The sequence below is a fragment of the Sarcophilus harrisii genome, chromosome 1 (genome assembly GCF_902635505.1).
Source record: "Sarcophilus harrisii chromosome 1, mSarHar1.11, whole genome shotgun sequence".
Taxonomy (NCBI): domain Eukaryota; kingdom Metazoa; phylum Chordata; class Mammalia; order Dasyuromorphia; family Dasyuridae; genus Sarcophilus; species Sarcophilus harrisii.
This window is the reverse complement of record NC_045426.1, coordinates 535614507-535637490: the sequence shown is the minus strand read 5'-3', so window position 1 is coordinate 535637490 and position 22984 is coordinate 535614507. Positions and strand designations below refer to the sequence as shown.

Below are 22984 nucleotides of genomic sequence, written 5' to 3'. Positions count from 1 at the left end.
AAGTTAAATGACGTGCTCAGGGTCATACAGCTAGTATGCAGGTTCCTTCCTTTTCTCAGGATTTTGTTGTTTTTCAGTCTCTTCAGTCATATCAGACTCTTCACAACCGCTTCTGGGGTCTTCTCAGCAAAGACACTGGAGAGGTTTGCTATTTCCTTTTCCAGTTCATTTTATAGCTGAGAAACAGAAAGTATGAGACCTTGGGCAAGTCACTTAGCCCTGTTTGCCTCAGTTTCCTTATCTGTACAATGAGCCAGAGAAGGAAATGGCAAACCACTCCAATGTCTCTGCCAAGAAAACCCCAAATGGGTCACAAAGAGTAGGACACAATTGAAAATGACCAAACAACTTTCTAACTCCCTTTCACAGGAGAGATCACCTCTCACCTGCTTTTAATTTGTTCAACTGCCTTTAATTGGCAGTTAATATCTTTATACAGCATAACAAAGATAAAAACAGAAGCTAAACCACAAATTCACTTATCCAACATTAGCTACTCACTTTGTTTCTTCTAGTGCATGACCCAGTTTCTTCCTGTCTTTTACATTTGCTTGTCCTCTGTCCCCATAAGTGGGTTAGACAATAGTCCATTGCCAAGTCCACTCTGCTGACAAAATATTCAAGATCTCAGAATCTCCTTCTTACCTTGATGGAACTTTAGTAAAGGGCCTCTAATCAGAGTATACAAAATAGTTCCAAAGTAAAACATGTCCTTTTCTACTATTGCTATACTCTTTGATTTCTTGTCCTATCTTCAGTTGTATATTTGATGGGAGGGAATGGATCAAATGAGCTTTGGGTTGAAAGATTTGATGTTCTTATCTTTATTAAACTATCTACAAACTTATTAACAATGAATATTAATTAATACTTCTCAATATTTTTCAATTCCCCAGGGGAAAAAAATGTAGTGGAGAATAGAAAGGTCATCAGACCATAAGATCATAAAAAAAAAAAATTGGAAAAACTCTCAGTCCCTTCCAAACCCACATTTATATGAGTAAATTGAGCCCTTTGGGTCACAAATTTTCAATCTGCAATGAAAAGCAACTGAAGCAGAGATTGGAGCACAATCAGTTTATTAGGAAGACAAGTGGTTCCTAAGCAATTGGAATCAAATACCTTTCTCTTACCCAAGGGATTCTCTGGTCATAGGCTAAAAGATTTTATAGATTTTGGAAAGTCTCCCTGAAGTTCCCTTCAGAAGCTCAAAAACTCCTGTGATAGGCTAATCTCCAGAAGTGGAAGAACTCTTATGATTGGCTAAGACCAATGTCTTTGTCAAACTATTTTAGATTACTTTGTTAGACCATCAACTATAGGGCACATCGTGCCATCAAATACAGACCACCCTCTACAGATCATTACAGGCCATCAACTACAGGTCCATCAGAAATATTTAAGGATTTTCCAAAGGCCAAAGACAGCATCTCAGGGTTTTCCACAGGCCAAAAAACCCTTTTACTCATCAGCAAGCCAATAGTATTTGATCAGCAGGAACTTTTTACAAGCTTTTGGGGAATGTATACTTTTGTACACTTGGGGAATGAGGAAGCAGTGCTAATATAGAAATACAAGATAATATAATCCTTATAAGAAGCCTAATACATATATTTATAGATCAATCTATCTATAAATCAATAACAAGTCATATAATCATTGATACAATCTCTGATACCCATTAAATAACAATGATCTGAATAAATAATAACTAAATTGAGAATGGATATCAAAATTATCTTCACAGATTCAGAGAGATTAAGTAATTTTTCCAGTCACACAAGTAGTAAATATCAGTGACTAGATTTGATCTGAGGTCCTCTGAGTCAAGAGATAGAATGCTTTCAGTTGTTCTAGACAAACCTTTCTTCATCTTTCATTTCTCTCAACCCCCTCCTCAGAGGGAAAACACATGTAAAATTGTTGTGAAAAACTATAATAGTGCCATACACAAAAAGGATATTATTATTGTGGCTTCCATTTTATCTGAGAATGAATCTCATTGAAAGTATGCAAAAGCTACTGAAAAAAAATGTTTAAGGTTTGACTAATTCTCAAAGTCCAAAGAATAAGTTAACTCCTCTGGTTTCTAGAATTACCTTAAGTGATCAGAGTGCATGTGACTGATGTAAATGAGATCTGCTTGACACAGCCTCTCTAGCCAATCCAAGGGAGGCTCATGTAGCAACCACCATCCTCTAGCAAAGGCAGGGCCAGTTAACCAAGGGTCAAATATCATTTTTTTCTCTCCTAATTTGAGATCCATGCAGGCATGGGTGAGGTATGTTATCTACAAAGATAAATAGACAAAGAACATAGACATGAAAACTATAAATTTTTACTGCTTATCAGTGAATGAATCATCTTGTTATAAAGTGCATGTTCATTAATGTGATCTGATAAACCCTTAGAAGGTGAGTGAAAGAAAAAGGAGTTTCTATGGAAAATTAAAGTCTTCAGAAGCCAAAATAGAATCCTAAGAAAAGGTCTATCAATCAGCCAAGTCTATACATAGGAAAAAAATTGTTTAAGATCCATGTGTTTACAACCTGAGTATTAAACTAATAGATAAATCAATTTCTTAATGCATTTCACTTACTTCCTGATTAGTGAGAATGGCCAATTGCCTAAGGCATAATGCAAGGAAAGGAAAAATCTTTATAAATGAGTTTTTTTTAGAAGGGAACATATTTTTAAGGACAGAATATTCTACTCTCCATAGCACAAAAGTGGGATGGGTGTGTGTGTGTGTGTGTATGTGTGTGTGTGTGTGTGTGTGTGTGTGTGTATGTAATCAAATCCTATCTGCTAAAGGTTCAGTCTCTGGTAGACAGCGATACACAAAGGATACAATTTTTAAAAATTTGTCAAAAATGCAAAGAATTTTTATCCTTCCCTTGGCCTACAGTATGGCATCTTTTCTAGATAATTTAACATTAATTAATTGGTTTTTTTTAGTCCTAATCTAAGTATGGTGTCAGGCACATAATAATTTCACTGATTGATTGACAGTTAAAGGGAAGGTAAGCATAGGAGAGGGTCTGAGAAGAAAGTCTATGAAACATCTATTTCAAGATGTCTACTAATCAATTGGAGATATGAAACAGGGGTTCAGAAGGGGAATTGGGGAGAAACAAACAGCTTAGAAATAATATTTGAGTTCACTTTTTTCTTTTTCTCCTGTTTTTTTCTCTCTCATGGTTTTTCCCTTTTGTTCAGATTTTTCTCTCCTACCATGATTTATAAAGAAATGTGTATTTAAGAAAAATTAATGTACACGAATAACCACCCCCCCAAAAAAAAAAAACCCAATAAAAAAGTTTTTTAAAAAAAGGAAATAATTGAACCCATGGGGATTGATGAGGTTAGGTGTAATGTTCTTCTCTAAAATATAATGTTCTCTGGAAGCAGGTTTCTTGGGGGGCTTCTGGAGGCAGCCTTCCTTTCAGTTCAGTGTAATCACCCCAAATGCAGTCAGCTGTTAAAGTCCAATCCTTTATTGTTTCCTTTCCAGTCTTGTCTCCGTCCTGGGGTCCATTAGCTTTAATAGAGGCTTCTCTCTCTTCTTGGTTCTAAGAGCTCTTGCTACTAGTCCTTTGGCTCTCCAACTTCAGCCTCCAGTTATCACAAAGGTGGAAAATGGAATGAATCTGATTCTGCCCCCGAGAATGGGCTTGTGTCTCTCTGACTTGTGAATCTCCCAGACTCAATCCTGGTTGAGGCTCCTAGCTTATATATACTCTCTTAAAGATATGAATCTTGTGGAACTCTAATAAGTACTAAGTTCATTAGTGACCTAGAGAACTGTTAAGTACCATGCTAAATTAGATAATTATTGTCTCTATCAATTCCAGTGACTTAGCACCTTGTAAGAATTCTAACAGCAACTAAAATAGTATGAAAGGCAGCTAGGTGACACAGTAGATAGAGTACCAGTTCTAGAGTCAGAAGGACCCGAGTTCAAATCCAGTCTCAGAAACTTAACACTTACTAGCTGTGTGAACCTGGGCAAGATATTAAACTCCAATTGCCTCACACACAATAAAAGAAAGGAAAAAAATCATATGGAAGAAGAAGAAGAGATGATGAACCAACCTTTGCAGACACCCATGGTTAGAAGAATACTGAATAAAGCTATTTCCAAAGTGTCTGCCATACAATATAGTATAATTTAAAAATTAAATGAGTACAGGAGTTATTTTGCTGAATGGTAGTCTTTGCATTTTGTTCTACTGAGTTAGATGTTTTAAAAATATACAAATAACAGGATTAATAAGACCATATTTCATCATTATATCAATAAGAATTTTAATGTCTTTGGATTAGTGTTGATTCAAGAGATGAACAGTAAGGCAGGAAAGATGAGCCTAGCACAGTAATTCACAGAAAAGTGAAGCAATTACAGTATTATGCCTCAGTTTCCCTGCATTAGTTTCCCTGAATTGTTCTGCCTCAGTTTCCTTAAATTGTTCTGCCTCAGTTTCCTGAATTGTTCTGCCTCAGTTTCCTTGAATTGTTCTGCCTTTGGTAGCAACCCCCCTTCTAGGCCATTAGGACTGAGATAATTAGGGCTGGGACCCCTGACCACTAGCATTCTAAAGCATCATAAACCTCCATATTGCTTGCTTATCTCAATATTTGGTTATCTTCTGCCTCATACATCCTGGCTCCTAGAATTTATGATCCTTCCTTACCCCCAACTTGTCAGAACTGAATTTATGGTCCTTTCCTGGAATTTCCCACTCACAAGTGCTCTACCCCCACCTTACTTTTGTTTCCCTGGTTACTGGACCCCTATAAGAGTTTCTGGAATCCCTTGCTCCTTGTTGTATACTTTGAGACAAGAGTCTGGTCCAGCCCGACCCAGCTGGGGTCAATATGAATCCTGTTTTGCCCCCATTCCAAACTCTCCCTCTAATAAAATATTAACAAAAACCTTTAATCTCTATCTTGCCTCAATTTCTATGGCATTACAACAGAAGCTTCTCCCTATGTCAGGGATTCTGACAAAGCCATGTTTCAATGCCACAAATAGTCAGGTTCAGCTTAATCTTAGGGATAAAAATTACTATATCCAACATTTCCTAGGTTTTGGAGCTATAGTAATAAACTTGTTTAAATATATCTAAGTCTGGGAGAAGCTGGAGGCATGTATATTAATGATGGTATTTAATGAGGATGGTATATTAATTATTTTATTCTTCTTACTAGTTATGTGCCAGAGTTAAACATTTTGCATACAGTTAAACATATCTGTCTGCTGATGTAGCTAGCTTATCAAATGATCAAGGATCAAAGAAATATAACAGATTAGGAAGGAAACAGAATTTTGGGGTTAAGTGGGAGCTATTATGAATAAATTTACACTAGTCACATTCTTCAGTTTTATAACTTAAGCCAGAACTATAGAAAGTTAAGCCAGAACTATAGAAAGAACTATAATTGGGGAGGCGGAGAAATTGTGTGCTGTCTGAAAACCACAAAACCACGTGTTTTGAAAACTTGTTTTGAAAAAATTCTATCTTACATTGAGTGGAAAATTCATAAATGACCATAATATTCACAGAAACTGGTTTTTATTTGGGGATAGGATCAAGTTAGTAGCTAGGAAGGCTGTTTATTAAGCTTGATGAAGAAATGAAAGTAGATGTAGAGCCTAGAGCAAGTTTTATTTGTCTGTCTATTTTCTTTCTTCTACATGGCAATTATTCACAAATATAGGCAAGGGCCTATGTTTTATCTCAATTTATTATTCTGTTCCCACATACACACACACCTTGCACAGTGCTTGGCACACAGTAGTTGTTTAATACATTCTTGTTGAATGTTGTTGAATTTTAATAAGCCTGGATATAACATCAGAACAATAAAGAAGAGTAATAGATATGAAATTAGGAAGAATTAGATTCAAATTCTGCTTTTGACACATTAGTTATATAACCATAAACAAGTCCCTTAAAGCTCTTTTAACCTAACTTTTTGCAGAGGTTCAAATGAAATAACACATGCAAAGCACTTTGCAACCTTTAAAACACTGTAGAAATTATCATCATCATCATCATCATCATCATCATTACCTGAACCTCTCCAAAAGCTAAGTCTTCAGGAGGATGAGGGTCTGCTTCCCAAGGGTTAGGAGGGTTCAACTCCATTAGCAAAAGTCCATTATTTTCATCCATTTCAATGACTAGAATCAAAATAGCAATAAAAATTCACTAGAATTATTAAGAGAAAAAAGCCCCTTTGTAAACAATAGATGTATATCACCAAGGAGGAAATGTTAATTTTCACTTTTATTTTTAAGGAAATTTACAAATTCAATTAATAAGTATAATTATGCTACTTTGGACCTTTCCCCCTTAATGTTTGTTACTAAAAACTTTAAAAGTATTCCATTAATATAACACTCCATCTCAATTCACTTTAAAATTCTGTTCTTTTAGTTTTTTTTTATTATTTTTAATTTTGAATTCTCCGAAAAGAATTTTTTTTTGTTTTTTGCCCCTCTGCTATAATCTTCCCCTTCTAGAATGGAAATTCCTTAACAGCAGGGAATAGATTAAATGGGAAACACTCTACTCAGTTAAGCATTTGATAACCTCAGGCTTTCTTACCTCATTTTTAGAAACTGTACCTTAGAAACTCCAGCCAAAGGGGAAAGGAACTAGAAGATCGAGGAGAGGAGCTCAAGTTGAAGAATAAAAAAGAGAATGCCAAGGTGTGTGTGTCTCTCTTTCTAAAATCACACTTCTTTGTATCAGAGACTGTGCACCTCTTCTCATGAGAAAGAAACCAACTTTTTCCTACACTCATAGTAGGACTTCTGATTGTTTTAGTGGTTGCTATTGTCCCATACACATTCTTAAATGGAAAACTGAGGGAAAATGTACTATTTTGCATTATCTACACATTTTCTGGGTCAACGTCTTAATAATTTAAGAGACAACTTAATTCTCCTTTTACTACTTACACACATGACTGTCAGGATAAAATAAAGTGGTGAAACCTAATTTCTATTCTTTAGAGTTTAGGTCAACTTCATGAATGAAAGAGAAAACTAGCTGGAAAGGTCTGGATGGAAAAGGCTTCCTCTGCCCACATGCCTTGAGGCTTCTGAGCAGGTGTCGAAGACTTGACTTATCACCTCATTAAAAATCTCCCAATCAAGTTTGAGTTTCACTGGTCAGGAGAGTTCACTTTCAGAAGGGATTTAAGGAGTCTTTGGTTACCAAGAAAAATCATTGATCATAATTTATTGATTATAGGCTAGCCAAATTAACAAATTAATTTTTAATTACTCAGAAACTATCTCTCGAGGATTTTCATGAGTCAAATGAATCAACAAAAAATTATCACATGCTTTCTCTTCAGAGAGATGACATATACACATATATCAGTGCATCAAATAGAACACAAAAACATAAGGTAACGATCAAGATATAAGATAGAGTTAAGGCTAAAAGTACCTGTGAATAAATGCAATCCCATATGTGCCTTCCTACCACAGGCAACCTGCATGAAAAGTTTTCAAATTGACTGCATGCTCAAATGCTTGGGGTCTTTTTTGCAATTAGCAAACTGACATTCACTTAACAGACAAACTAGGCCACTAAAGATGAAAATTAATTTCATTTCCATATAAAAGTACTTGGTACTGTGCATTGACATAAAATTGCTTTGTTTTCAGGACCCTGTGAAACAGAGGCAGTAGTGATTTTTACTAACCACCTTGATTTGCTGAAGCTCACCTACTGTTATGCCACAGTTTCTTTTGATTTAGTCTATCTCAGTTTCCCTAATTGTTCTACCTCAATTTCACTGAATTGTTCTGCCTTGCACAATATCCCCCCTCCTAACCATTAAGACTGACATAATTTAGGGCTAGCTACTCTAGGTTATAAATTGTAAATGTTTAATCCAGATAAGAGAAAGACCTTCTATCTTAGATATCATGACTCCAGACCTTCCCAGTTTATCAGAATGTCCCGTGGCTCACTCTGCCTCCCTCATTCTGTCATTGTTCTTCTTAATCACAAACCATATAAAGAATGTCTGAAATTCCACATTTGATACTGATACTTGGAGACAAGAGTCTGATCCAGTCAATTAATTAAACCCTCCAATAAAATGAATTATTATAACTCTCTAATCTCTATCCTGCCTCAGTTTCTCCGGCATTACAATACTATTCAGAGGAGGTCATACTGACCTGGGAATCAGAATTAGCTAAACCAGAGACAAATTGGGTGGTCCTTGTGATGCCGGAGAAACTGAGGTAAAATAGAAATTAGAGAATTTTTAATATTTTATTTGAAAGGGAGGGATTTACTGGGACCAAATGGAGCCATGGTTTGGTCCCAGGGCTGAATGAGACTATCATCTCCAAGAATCCAGCAAGCAATGTGAATTCTCAATGATATATATATATATATATATATATATATATATATATATGCAGGTAGTTCAGCTACAAAGGTAGACAGAGGCAGGGGCGCTGAGAGCGGGAACAGGACTATCAATCTGGTTCTGACAGGGTCTGGAGGAGGCATGGGGGACATCTGATAAATTGGGATTACAAAATGGGGAGAGGTACCCAACATTCTGATGATGTCTAATATAGAAGATCTTTCTCCTTATCTGGATCATCATGATTAGGAGGGAGGGGGACTGTTGAAGGACTGAACAGAACAATTAGGAACTGAGGCAGAACAATTTAGGGAAACTGAGTCAGGGCAAGTAGGGAAATAGGACAATAAAAGGGAACTGTGGCACAACAGTACTTAAACTGGGCACATCAGAAATTCTTTGTAGTTTTCACATATCAGAAATTTTCTAAAGGAACTGGAACTCCTTGTGTTGTGATACAAAACCTACTCAGACTGGCTAGTGTCAACCCCTAGATTGCTATGGAGGCCAAAGAGAGGAGCATTGACCTGGGAGGGCTTTGTTGAATTTAAGTGGACTTGTGTTGCAATGGGCCCCCGTTAAATTCTCATAGCTAATCTCAGAGCAGGCCAGGAGGAGCATTGCCAGGATTATTTTGTCCTTAAGTGAACCTTTGTTGTCCTTAAATGGGCCTTTGTTATAATTGCTAAGTGAGGAGAAATATAAACCAAACTTGATCTACCTTATCTCCCTAGGCTTTTCTCTCCCATAAAAATATTTACTAATCCACCACTTCCTTGTTAACTTATTTTTGAAAATTAGCCAACCAGTCAATGGTTTATTGATAAAATTTTTGTCTCTTGATTTGAAGATGGTTTGAGCCTACAAATTCTTTTGAGACACCTCGCCACCCTAGAACTCCAATTTTGGGGGTTTATCCCCAGTATCTCATCAAGCCCAGTGGTCAAACTTGATATAGCCACCTTTTGAAAAATACCCCAGCAAAGGAATAACCTGATCAAATCAGTATTTGATTATGATGTGATAGGACTCCTTGTCTCCCTTATCTTTGTGGAGGATGAGTCACCTGACCTGGGGAAATTCCTAAAAATGATCCCCACCCACCTTAATCTCCCTTGCAAAAGCTACCTGGTTCCTACAGGAAACTCCCACTTCCCAATTGATTTGGGAATCACTTTAGTCTGGGAAACAATCACTACTTTTATTGATCTAGAAATTAGCCCCCAGTTGCTCCCTAGCCCCACACTATAGAAGACTAAATAAAAAACAAGATTCTGTACCTAAACCTTTGCTATCTTCCTAATCAGGAAGCAGCCCACTAAGGGAAAAAGTTTCTTAGTTTAATAAATCTATTTTTCCAAAAACCTTGCTTGGATATTGGGTGTGTGAATTCTTTTGCAAAACATGCCACACCAGCCTGGGGACCCCCATCACTGTTAGGGTATCTCACACCTCAGTAATTACATTTCACCCCCTTGTAATTTGTATTTATAACACATGCTGCCTGGACCCTCCCTGAGCTCAGTTCTAACTATGTCCCATGTACATATATACATGTCTGTATTCTTAGGAGAAATAAACCCATAAATACTACCTAACTGTTTTTCTTCAACTGAACTCAGAAAATAGGTTAACAACTCTAGTGTATCAGGCAGAATTATTGACTATTGACAATGTCACTGAAGGACAAAGCTATCTTATTACACATTGGGTAGCATGTTAACTATAGTCACCCAAAAGACCTTTAATAGTTGAAAAACAAATCCTATCTAGCCTTATATTTCACTATTTTTTTTTAAAGAAGTAAATTGTACTTAGGGACATGGATTAAATATTTACTTTATAGACAAGACTTGATGCATTAGCATTTATTAAGCATCTAATGATGGAATATAGCTTCTAGGGAAGACAGCAATAATTTTAATATCCCTTGACCTTAGGGTGCTTCTGTTCTAACAATCTACCTGTGATTCTAAATCTTCTGGCTTTGGAATCTGTGATACTGAGGCCCTCTGCTATTGATCTGTCAATGATTGTAAAGTCTTCTGGCCTAGGAATATAATAATATTTTTTCTCTTAAACTTTAGGGAAGATATATTAGTGATCCTGAGACTCTTTTGGTATTCCTGTTTCCCTGAATTGTTCTGCCTGTTTCCCTGGTGGCAATCCCCCTTCCTAACCATTAGGATTGAGATAATTAGGGCTGGGAGCCCTGGCCACTAGCATTCCAAAGAGTCATAAAACTTCAGATGACTTATCTCAAATACTTAGATGGCATCCCCTATCTCCTGGTCCAGACATCCTGTCTCTAGCATCTTCATTTATTAGAATTTATGATCCTTGCTCCTTACCCCTAACCTGTCAGAACTAAATTTATGGTCCTTTCCTGGAACTTCCTGCTCATCAGTGGTCTATCCCCACTTTGCCTTTGTTTCCTTGATCCCTGGAACCCTATAAGAATCTCTGGAATCCCTCCCTCATAGGTTGGATACTTTGAGACAATAGTCCCATCTTCCTGGCTGGCTAAGATATATTAATAAAATATTAAAAACTTCTAATCTCTATCTTGCCTCAGTTTCACTGGCATTACACTCTAACCTTAGAATACTATTGTTCTGACAATCTTGTCTGTCAATGACTCTAAAGTCTTCTGGCTTTAGGATAGTCCTAGGTCTGCTGGTCAGTAAAAATCAAATTCCTGAGACTACTTCTCAGTTCTGCTTCTAGGCCATAAAATTAGCATATCAATGACATGAAGAACTGGATAAAGTGTCTCCAGGTTCCTTGCTAAATTCTTCAATTGGTTTTTATAATTACAATTAACTTTGCCCTTTGACATGGTTATGGGTTAAGCCTGCAAATTCTTTTGAGATACCTCCTGATGCTGATCTGCAACCCCCAACACTTTGGGGTCCCTTCCCAATCTCAACACTAGTATATAGAAGCTGAATATAACAACAGCAAGAACAACCAAACAACTCCACCCTCATTTGTAATCCTCTCTCTACAAGGGCTGGAGGTAGTGTGAGGAGGTTGGGAGAATATTTCTAAAATGTTGCTTTTTTTCCACCATGGTTAAATGTAAGAACTTCCTGTATCCTGATTTTGCATCAAATATTTACAAGTCAAGATTAGCTAAAAAATATTAGCTGTTGTTGAGCTGTTTTCCAGTCATACTTGAATCTTTTTGGCCCTATTTGGGGTTTTCTTGGCAAAGATGCTGGAATAGCTTGACATTTTCTTTTCCAGTTTATTTTACAGATGAGAAAACTGAGGGAAACAGAATTAAATGACTTGCCCCAAGTTATAGAGCTTGTAAGTGTTAGAGTAGGGATTTTAATTCAGGAAAAAGAGTCTTCCTGATTCCAGGCTCAGAACTCTATTCAAAGTTGTCCAACTGAAAATATAAACCATTTAAATTAAAGCAAAGAGTAAAACTGCTGTCTGAATGTTAGGAATTTTGCTACCAGTTGTGACCATACTAATGACCTGATCTGATCTGATACCAATTGTATGAAACAACAAAAAAAGGGGCCATATGGATCTCAATCAGTTATATTTCTCTTAGGCTAAATTTAAGCTAATTGTGGTAAATTGGTTGGGTTGCTCTAAACTTTGGAGAGGAAGTAGGCTGGGAGGAGGCAATCAAAGAATAGTTTATACTCTAAATCACCTCCTCCCAGTTCTCAGAGGAGATAAAAGAGGCTTCAACTCAACCCCTTTCCTGAAGGGAATAGAAAAATAAATCAGGTATTACCCCATCAATACTGCCTTCCTTCCTTCCTTCCTTCCCTCCCCTTCCCCCTCCCCAGGGACAGTTACTGGTATTCCCTAGGTGAATTGTAAGACTACCTTCAGTTTCTTTACAACTCAAAATCCTGTTTCTAAAAGCCTTAGGTAGTTTATTTGTTAGTTGAGGTCTTGAGATGAGTCACTACTAGCAAGAACAGGAAGCAATAAATTGAATTCCTTTCCAGGGCTTTGTATATCAATATTTACTTAGATAATTTTTACTCCCAACTTGGGTTGTTAAAAACTGACAAAATTGTTAATATAATTGTTAATGTAATGACAGAAAACTGTTGATATTGATTGCAATATATATATATATATATATATATATATATATTTACCATATTTAATATATATTTGTTTACTTGCCATCTAGGACAGGGCATGGGAGGAAAGGGGGAAATTGGAACACAAGGTTTTGCAAGGGTCAATGATGAAAAATTATCCTTGCATATGTTTTGAAAATAAAAAGCTTCAATTAAAAAATATTGATTGTAATATGTACTATTTCAACCTCTTAGTCAACCTGACAATGTCAAAATTCTAACTCTCCTTGGGAATATACTAGCTCTGATGTAATAGAACTGTGTCCCTGCTTTCTTCTGGGGAGGTTGGGGGTGGGCTTGGGTTGGAAAAACCCTGAATCTCAATCTCTCAGCTCTGGGGAAACTACGTGGTTCCCTCAGGCAATTCCCACCTCCAATTAATCTGGGAATCACTTTGGTCTAGGAAACAATCACCACCCTTATTGATTTGGAAACTAGCCCCTTATTGCTCCCTGGTCCCAAATCATAGAAGGCTAAATAAAAAATCAAGATTCTGTACCCCAAGTTTTGCTATCTTCCTAATTAGAAGGGGGCCCACTGAGAAAAAGAGCTTCTCAGTGAAAATAAACCCATTTTATCAAATCTCGATTGGAGACTGGGATTGTGAATTCTTTCACAAAACCTGGGATACCAGCCTGGGGACCCCCATGAATTCTTTTGCAAAACCAGCAACACTGGACTGGGGACCCCTAGCACTGTTAGGGTATCTCACCCATCAACAGCTCCTTGTAAGAATCAAATAAAGCATTTCTCTTTAATCTAAAAGATCTTGGTTGTAACTATTCCTGGACTAGCTTGCAACCAGGAAAGCAGTGGGCAGCAAACAGCAGCAGCTAGTCCTGGGCTTATATCCCAATCCTGCTATGTTCCATGGGTTTTGTTGATAGCAAAACTGTTTAAAGAAGGGGTTTTGAAATTTCAATGGAAGAAGCTGTTTCCTTTCCAAATCATCATCTGCTCCTGACCTCACTTTACATTCTTCTCCCCAAGTGCCTTTGATGAGAGGAGCCCCGAAACTCTTTCTCTCTCTCTGACTTTGGGGGAAATGCTAAGCTCTCCCCTGAGAGACCTGCCCCAGGGAATCAAGGTAAAGTGCTTCCATTCTGTTATCTGGGTGGGACTTGTTGGTCCAGGACCAACTATTGAGTTGGAAATCAACACAGAGACACTCATTCAGTTCCAAGATTTTCTATTCTAATTCCAGCTTAAACTGCTCCCAGCCCCCATCAAGAGCTGCCTCCCCTCTCCCCCACTTCTAGCCAAGGCTTCAATTATAAAAAGAGGCAACTTGGGGCTCATTCCTTGCAGAGGACCTAACATGCCATGCCATGTCAAGGAACCTCTCTCTCTCTCCCCTTATCATAAACTGCAACCCTCTGCCTGCTGAAATGATATTCTCTTTCAGTGTTACTCCCACTTTATCTCTCTTTCTCTCCTATTTCTCTAATAGGACTATACCCTCTTTACCTTCCTGCTGGGATTACTGTAGCTGATTTCCCCAACTCTCTTTACATTCCTGCAGGAATTTCTTTGCTAGGATGGGATTTTTCTATTAAAAACTTTACATCCCTCTGTTGGGACCTTGCCACCAAGGAATTCAATCTTTTTAGCAAAGGTTGACTTCTCAATGCCAATAATAAACTTCTTTTGTCAGTCCAGCTTTTCAGGTTTGTAAATTTCTTTACAAAGGACCTCTGTGCCAACCAAAGGGGTTCCCACAACTCCCTCGCCTGTGCTGAACTTTATCATTTGGAGACACAACCCCAAAGTTCATCCTCTTTGTAAGGCTTCCTCACACAAACCCCATTAAACCTAATCCAGTGAAGAAATATTATTGTGCAATAAAAAATGAAAACCTGGAAAGACCTGAGTGAACTAATGCAGAGCAAAGTGACCAGAACCAGAATAACAACTCATAAAAATAACAATATTGTAAAGACAAATAACGTCAGAAGATTTAAGAACTCTGATCAACACAATGACTAGCAATGCAGCCTGAGGCATACACAAACACACACACACACAAAATTTGGACATAATCAGTGTGGAAATTTGTTTTCCTTGACCATACTTATTTGTAACAGTTTTGCTTTTCTTTCTTTCTCAATGTGTGTGTTGGGATGGGAGGAGGGTTGGTAAGGAGGAATGGAAGAGTGAAGGGAGAGGGAAAATGTCAGAGAGTGGAAAGGTGAGAAGGAAGATTTTCACTGACTCAAAAAAATTAATTAAAAGAAACTAAATCCAAAGAAATATTTTTAAAAAAGACAAATCAAAGCAGGCTTGTTGACCAAAGGCAGGGAGAGAATGATAGAGAAAAAGAAAGAAATTCATAGTTTTAAACAGTAGCTAGTAATTTATAATCAGCTAGATGGTTCAGTGGATAAAGTTCTGGGCTTGTAAGGCTCATCTTGTTTAAATCTGGTCTCAGATACTTACCAGCTTTAGGCTTCTATGTAAGTCACTTAATCCTATTTGTCTCAGTTTCCTCATCTTTAAAATGAGCTGGAGAAGCATCAAGAATAGAAGCACACAACTGAAAACAGCTAAACAAAACAATTTATAATCTCAGAAATTTATAACGACTGTGATGACGATGAATAAGACCCCTGCAAAATTCACGCCTTTAATGAAATAAGCCCAGATTGAATTCCTTGTTCAAAACTTTGCATTAATAAAACCTACTATTACTGTATCCAATCAGAAGACCATAGTTCTGGTATCAACCTCCAAAAGAATAATCCCACCTAACTCCTTTTTAATGATTAGCCTACTGGAGTAATCTCCAGCTAACCTCCTTTTTTTTTTTTTTTTTTTTTTTTAAGGAATTTAGCCTTTTTTATGGCAGCAAGTTCATTAGATTTAATCTGCCTAATGGCATCTTTCCCTTTGCTAATGTTGGGTTCTACTAGGAACTTAGCTTATGTATTCCCCTTTGTTAATGGTAACTCCCTTTTGGAATTTAGCACAATAGGCAATATTAAAATCTTTGTCTATCGATTTAGAGAAAATCTAAGACTACAAATAAATTCTTTTAAGAGATTTTGTGACAATGGCCTAAGACCTTAATATGATTTTGGAGTCAAATCCCTTCTCCCTAAAATTTGGTGGTATATACATGGAGAATCTGAAACTCCAATATATTTGGGGGTATTAGCTCTTCTACAATCCCATACCTTATCAACTGCTCTCTTAATTTTTTTCCATTAAAAGTGTATATGAAATGACTAAAAATTCTATAAGATGTTAGTGGTAATATTTCCCTTTGGAATTTTTAACAATAACTCATATTTCCTGTTCCTTATAATAGGTCTATGATACCAGAATTATGAATATTACTATCACAATTTTGTAAATGAGGCTTAGTAATATAAAAGAGACTTTCCTAAATGTTGGATAATTAATTCAACTAATATTTAATTGAGTGCTCACATGTGCAACCGAGAAGCAATGTGATAAATTAAATAGAAAATTGGCCTGGAGATCACAAATACCTGGCTTCAAGTCCTGCCTCTGATACTATCTTCCCATGTGACCCTGGGCCAAATAGCTTAATCTGTTCATGTCCTTGACAATTCTTAAAGACTGCAGAACCCTTTCCCATATCCATTGATAAAGGAAGTTTCCTCATCAGAAGTTACCTATAACAATGAAATCACAGGTATTAACTAAAAAACCCCAAACAAACAAGCAAACCAGACATTGCATAAAACCCTGAGAGTTTAGAGACAAAAATAAAATAGTCTGCCCTCAAGGAGTTTAAGTTCTGTTGGAGAAAGCAATATATAGATATATATGCAGATAAGAAAATATACAAAATTCAACTGGAGATTAACAATTTAGGGAAGATTAGGATAAATTTATCATAGAAGATGGCACCATAGATAAAGATTGTTAGATTCTAAGCAAAGAATTCAAAGGAAAACTAAGGATTCTAGGTTCACACACCTCTGACACTCCAGTATCTTTGCCAAGAAAATCCCAGATGAGGTCACAAAGAGTTAAACACAATTGAAAAATGACTGCACAACAACAAAAGGGATTCTAGGCAGCTAGTGAGGAAGAAATGCCTTTCAGGCTTTAAGGACAGTTTGTGCAAAATTACAAATGGGAGTGATAATGTTTGCTATTTCCTTTTCCAGATCATTTTATACATGAGGAAATTGAGCCAAACAGGGTTAAGTGACTGGCCCAATGAAAAAGTGTTTGAAGGCAGATTGGAACTCAGGAAGACTCTAAACTCAGTGCTCTCTCCACGGGGCCACCTAAATATCTACAATATAGTGTATCTATCTCAGTCATGCTTTATCTCAGCTATATTCCTGCCATATATATTCCTTCCATGCCATTGTTGGTATTTTCATTCATTTAATTGGGAAATCATTGGAATTTTGGGAGGCCAGGACTGTGCCTGGACTGGAGTCAAGAATATTCATCTTCCTGAGTTCAAATCCAGCCTTAGAGACTAGCTATGTGACCCTAGTAAATCATTTAGTCTTGTTTGACTTTGTTCTCTCATTTGTAGAATGAGTTGGAAAAGGAAATGGCAAATTTCTCCAGTATCTTTGTAAAGAAAACTCCAAATGGGGACACGTAAGAGTCAGACACAACTGAACAACAACAATGGAGATGGGATTTTTTGGTAAAGGAACAACATGATTAAATTTATCCTTTAAAAATTTCATTTTGGCAGCTATGTGGAAAATGAATTGAAAAGGAAAGAGACTGGAGGCAGGGAGATCATCTAGAAAGCTCTAGCAATAATGCAGGAAAGAGATGAGTCTGTGACTTGATGAGAGTATGAGTTGGGGTGGCACTTATATAAGTGGAAAGAAAGGAGTGGATACAAGATATGTTGTGGAGGTTCAGCTGACAGAACTTTGAAGATGAGTGAATGAGAATGAAAAGGGAGTGATAGTGGGGAATGAGTGCTTAGTGAAAAGGATCATATTGCCATTGACTGAAATAAGGAAATTGGGAAGAGGAACAGACTTGAAAGAAGAGATAATTTATTTTGAACATGTTAAGTTTGAAATTTCATTATTCTATAAGAAATGATCAACAGAATGATTTCAGAGAGGCTTGGAGAGAGTTATATGAACTAATGCTAAGTGAAGTGAGCAGAACAGATCATTGTACAAGGCAATGGCAAGATGATACAATGATCAATTCTGATGGAGGTGGCTCTTCTCAACAATGAGATGATTCAGGCCAGTTCCAATGATCTTGTGATGATGAGAGCCATCTACATCCAGAGAGAAGACTGTGGGAATTGAGTGTGGATCACAACATAGTATTTTTACTTCTTTTGTTGTTGTTTGCCTGCATTTTATTTTCTTTCTCATTTTTTTCCTTTTTGATCTGATTTTTCTTATGCAGCAAGATAATTGTATAAATATGTATGCCTATATTGGATTTACATTTTTTTTTACCATGTTTAACATATATTGGATTATTTGCCATCTAGGAGAAGGGGTAGGGGAAAGGGGACAAAATTGGAACACAAGAATATTGCAAGAGTCAATAGTGAAAAATTATCCTTGCATATGTTTTGAAAATAAAAAGCTTGGATATATATATATTTTATATATATACATATATACTTGGATATACTTGGATAGACATACGTAAAATTTGAAATTCCAATAGAACATACATTTAGAAATAACCAATAGGTAGTTAGTGATGGGGTGTAATTGAGATTTGAACCAGGTTTCTTCTACCTTCAGGTGTTTCATCCTTTCCACTTCCCTTTCCCCCCCACTGATTTTAAAATATTAAATTTCACATATAGCAAAACATTTATTAAATAGGGAAATTGATTTCTGATGCAAAAATTGTTATTTTCTCTATTTTCCTCCAAAATTATCCCATTCTTCCCATTCCTCCCATACCCAGAGAGACATTCAACTAACATTTTAAAGTTTCTGACAATATATTTCTAGTTCTAAACTGTTTTGTGATCAGATTATTTTAGAAATAATAGTACCATATAATTTATATATTGCATTTTGTTTTGTAGCCATAGAATAGTAGCCCAGAAGCTCCATCTTCATAAAATGAAGTTCAGTTTAGCATTTCTGCTCTTCCTGGGTTCTAACTTATTCAAACTACTTCTCTCAGTCCCGTATCAATTGCTATTACTCTCCTTGTAGTTAATTACACTTCTGTAATTAATTAATGTAATTAGGCTATAAAGCATGTCTAGATTTTTTTTAACATGGAAGCACTCTGCATTCTCTTATCACTTTATCAGAGTAGTCTCCTTTGAATGATGGCTTGGTGGGAACAGGCGGCATTTTTACTGCCAAGTTCAGACAATCTTCCTCTTTCCTGCTGTATCAGAGTGTGGTTACTATGAACTGGTGAAAAATCTATTCTTAGAATAGATTTCCCACCCCACTTCTTTGAAATGGGTTTGGGGATATTTGTTCCTGTCTTGTTTTTCCTTCTCACTTTAGGTACTGGGAGTGTTTTTTTTTTTTTTTTTTTTTTAAATTTTTATTTAATAGCCTTTTATTTACAGGATATATACATGGGTAACTTTACAGCATTAACAATTGCCAAACCTCTTGTTCCAATTTTTCACCTCTTACCCCCCCCACCCCTCCCTATATGGCAGGATGACCAGTAGATGTTAAATATATTAAAATATAACTTAGATACACAATAAGTATACATGACAAAACATTATTTTGCTGTACAAAAAGAATCAGACTCTGAATTATTGTACAATTAGCTTGTGAAGGAAATCAAAAATGCATGTGTGCATAAATATAGGGATTGGGAATTTAATGTAATGGTTTTTAGTCATCTCCCAGAGTTATTTTTCTGGGCATAGCTAGTTCAGTTCATTACTGCTCCATTAGAAATGATTTGGTTGATCTCGTTGCTGAGGATGGCCTGATCCATCAGAACTGGTCATCATCTAGTATTGTTGTTGAAGTATATAATGATCTCCTGGTCCTGCTCATTTCACTCAGCATCAGTTCGTGTAAGTCTCTCCAGGCCTTTCTGAAATCATCCTGTTGGTCATTTCTTACAGAACAGTAATATTCCATAATTTTCATATACCACAGTTTATTCAGCCATTCTCCAACTGATGGACATCCATTCAGTTTCCAGTTTCTAGCCACTACAAAAAGGGCTGCCACAAACATTCGTGCACATACAGGTCCCTTTCCCTTCTTTATAATCTCTTTGGGATATAATCCCAGTAGTAACACTGCTGGATCAAAGGGTATGCACAGTTTGATAACTTTTTGAGCATAGTTCCAAACTACTCTCCAAAATGGTTGGATTCGTTCACAACTCCACCAACAATGCATCAATGTCACTGGGAGTGTTTTCAAATGACATGTGGCAACCAGCCAGCCCATCCAGCAGGAAAGCCTTGAGAAGTCTGGGTGCCCAGGATTCAAGCATGAATAGGGTTTTAAGCTTGGAATTAGGACTATGTTCTACTGGAATCAAATTAAGAGGTGAACCTAAACCCTTTCCCTCTCCAGAGAGCGATGTGGTACTGAGGAGGAGATTAAACTCCATCAGTTGGAAAAATACGTGTGTTTATTTGTTAATATACCTTTGAAGCAAATATTCCTTTGTGGAGACTAATCTGTTAGTAGTCAAATGGAAGTGAGGTATAAGAGGTACAGCTTCTACACTTAAGGAATACCATTGGTGGGATTTGGACTCACTAATAGAGAACCTACACACACACACACACACACACACACACACACACACACATACTTCTTTAAGGATATAAGAAAATCTTGGAAGAGAGATGAAATATGACATACCTGGACTTCAGACAGCAGGAGGAGCCAGGGTAACCTATTGTCACATTAACACTATATTTATACTATAAATATATTTTTACATGTATGAAGTTCATCATGAGTAAGAATGCTGTTATTTTTTGTGTTAGCAACTGGCACAGTTCCTGCCTCAAATCAGGTGTTTAAAAAATGTGGCCCTTGTTTAGCTACTGACTACCAAGTACCAAATACCAAAGCTGAGTAGAAACTTTTAAAATAAAAACATGTGCCAAGAAAAATTTAGAAAGGTAAATATATTTAAGCAATTCAAAGGAGAAAATAATGATATTGTGCTAACTTGTTAAAAGAGGGAGAAGTGCCCCTTCAGATCTTAATGTCTTTCAAAAGGTAGTTAGGGAGTTAAAAAGGAAGAAACAGGTTCAGAGAGTGTATTAGTTCTGTCTGACAAGGAAATGGCAAACCAGTTCAATATCGTTGCCAAGAAAGTCCCAAATGGAGTCACAAAGAGTCAGACATGATTACAAATGACTGAACAATAGCAAAAAAAGGAAAGTAAAAATAATACAATTAAAAGAAGGAAAAAAACACAAATTGCTATTTCTCATGAGGAATATGAAAAAAATTATGGAGAAAAGTGTTTGAGTTGCTGCTTAAGTTGGGAATAGAAATTACTTTCAAACATTATCATCATTTTCTAGTCAGGAAACCAAGGCTTAGAAAAGATAAGTGATTTTGTCCACTTTCTGACATCTAATAAGTGACAGAAGCAGGGATTTAACCTCAGATCAGTTGACTCCTACCTGAGGGGTCTTTCAAAGAATCATAGATGAAAAGCTGGAAAGAGCCTTAAAAGTCATTTAGTACAAACCATTTAGTTTTCAGATAAAGAAAACATAAGTAATTAATTAGCAGCTATAGGATTTGAAGTCATATCCTTTGATTCTAAATCCTGTACTGCCTATACTGTCTCATGTGGTTTTCATTCTTTCCATTACTTCAAATTACTTTATTAAATTTTGAGTTTCTTTAGAGTTGGGATGATATATATTCTTGTCCCCACAGCACTCAGTACTAGACTGCAAATTGTAGGGTTAAATAAATATTTAATGAATGAATAATCCTAGTTTGGAATTTCCAGTGTTTATTTTTTAAAAAGAACTTTTATCCTATAAACTATCAAAAATAAACAAGTAAACAAATTCCCTCAAATTCCCAGGGCTAGAAACTGAAAAAACACTATTGGAATTCAATAACAATCAAAGCAAATACATTAGACTTTCTAAATATTGAATATATTTACCTAGTTCATCTTGACAGAAACTATCTGGAGGATTGATGTACTTCATAGTGCTCACATCCAGCTTCCAATTATGCTTTGTGCAACGTACAGACCTGGACAAAAAGTTTTATATATAGGTAGTGAACAGGAAAGACAGTATTTTAAAGCAACATTGTTGCTTTTAAACTATAAAGATTTATAAACTATAAAGATTCAAATGCATGATTTTTCTAATGAAATAAAACCAAATGATTCTGCAAATAAAACTATCAGAAAGTTGGATTTTCAATAATCTCCTTCCCCTTTTCCCAACCCCATTTTGCTACCAAGTTCCCAAGGAACAAGGAAATAAGTATTATTGGTAATAGGTGATGATAAAAATGTAGGTGAATACCATGTCTCAGAACAGCATATATTTTAGGAAATAAGACAATGGTCTGAACACAGGATACTTTATGATGATATCTATCTATATCTATTTCTATATATGTTCTAGCAGGGGGAAAATTGGCTAGCTTCAATAAACAAAAAAAGGCAGGATGCTCTGTCAAATTCCACAGCAACCAATAATGTCCTTTGGATGCTTTTGGAGTGGTATAAGAAATGGAGAATCTTCATAGAGATTCACAATTGAAAGTTCAAGGCTATGCCAGCAAAGTATATACTTTGAAGAAAGAAAAACTTTAGCAATGAATCATTTGTGACATAAAGAACAGCCCTCCTAATAGTGAATCTATACCTTGCTGAAGGGTTGGCCATGGGGTGCTGCTTTTTCTAGTCATAACAAATCAAGAAGGTCGTATATTAGGACACAAAGGAGATGACAACCAGAATTAATAGAGGGATGCTCATGATGATGAAATATGGCTTCTTGAAGGGTTATAGTTTATCTTAATAAGTATTAATATCTTAATAAGCATTTAAACAGGGCACTGTTGTGCTAAGTGCTAAGGATACAAAGATAGTCCCTGTCTTCAAGGAGTTGATAGTCTGTTGGAAAGATAACACGAAAGCAACTATGTACAAACAACATATACATGGGATAAATTGGAGAAGAGGGAAGACATTGGCAATATAACACTATCTCTTAGACAGTAAACTATCAGATATAGGTTATTTGTGTGCAATTATGTAAAATATTTCCATATTAGTCATTTTGTACATTGAATAAAAGAAAAAAATAAAACAAAGAAAGTAAAAAATAATATGTTTCAATTTGTTTCAGCCCTTTGGAACTGTCTTGAATCATTGTATTGCTGAGAATACCTGTCATTCACAATTCTTCATCAAATAATAATGCTGTTACTATGTCATTCTCTTGTTTCTGTTCACTTCATTATGTATTAGTTAATGCAAGTCTTTCTAGGTTTTTCTGAAATCATCTTGAGTGTCATTTCTTATAA

The 22984-nt window shown here is 36.2% G+C and overlaps 1 protein-coding gene across 3 annotated transcripts in view; it reads right to left on the bottom strand.

Moving 5' to 3' along the window:
- The window catches only part of LOC100929712 (cytidine monophosphate-N-acetylneuraminic acid hydroxylase), an 89138-nt gene that overhangs the window by 45874 nt on the left and 20280 nt on the right, over positions 1 to 22984 (bottom strand). For all 3 annotated transcript variants that reach the window (XM_012541605.3, XM_012541604.3, XM_003760126.4), the window contains exons 4-6: positions 21603 to 21694; positions 6078 to 6187; positions 2100 to 2290 (exon numbers count right to left, since the gene is read on the bottom strand). In XM_012541605.3, coding sequence (XP_012397059.1) covers positions 2100 to 2290; positions 6078 to 6187; positions 21603 to 21694 — 393 coding nt within the window. The remainder of the gene's footprint in view (positions 1 to 2099; positions 2291 to 6077; positions 6188 to 21602; positions 21695 to 22984) is intronic.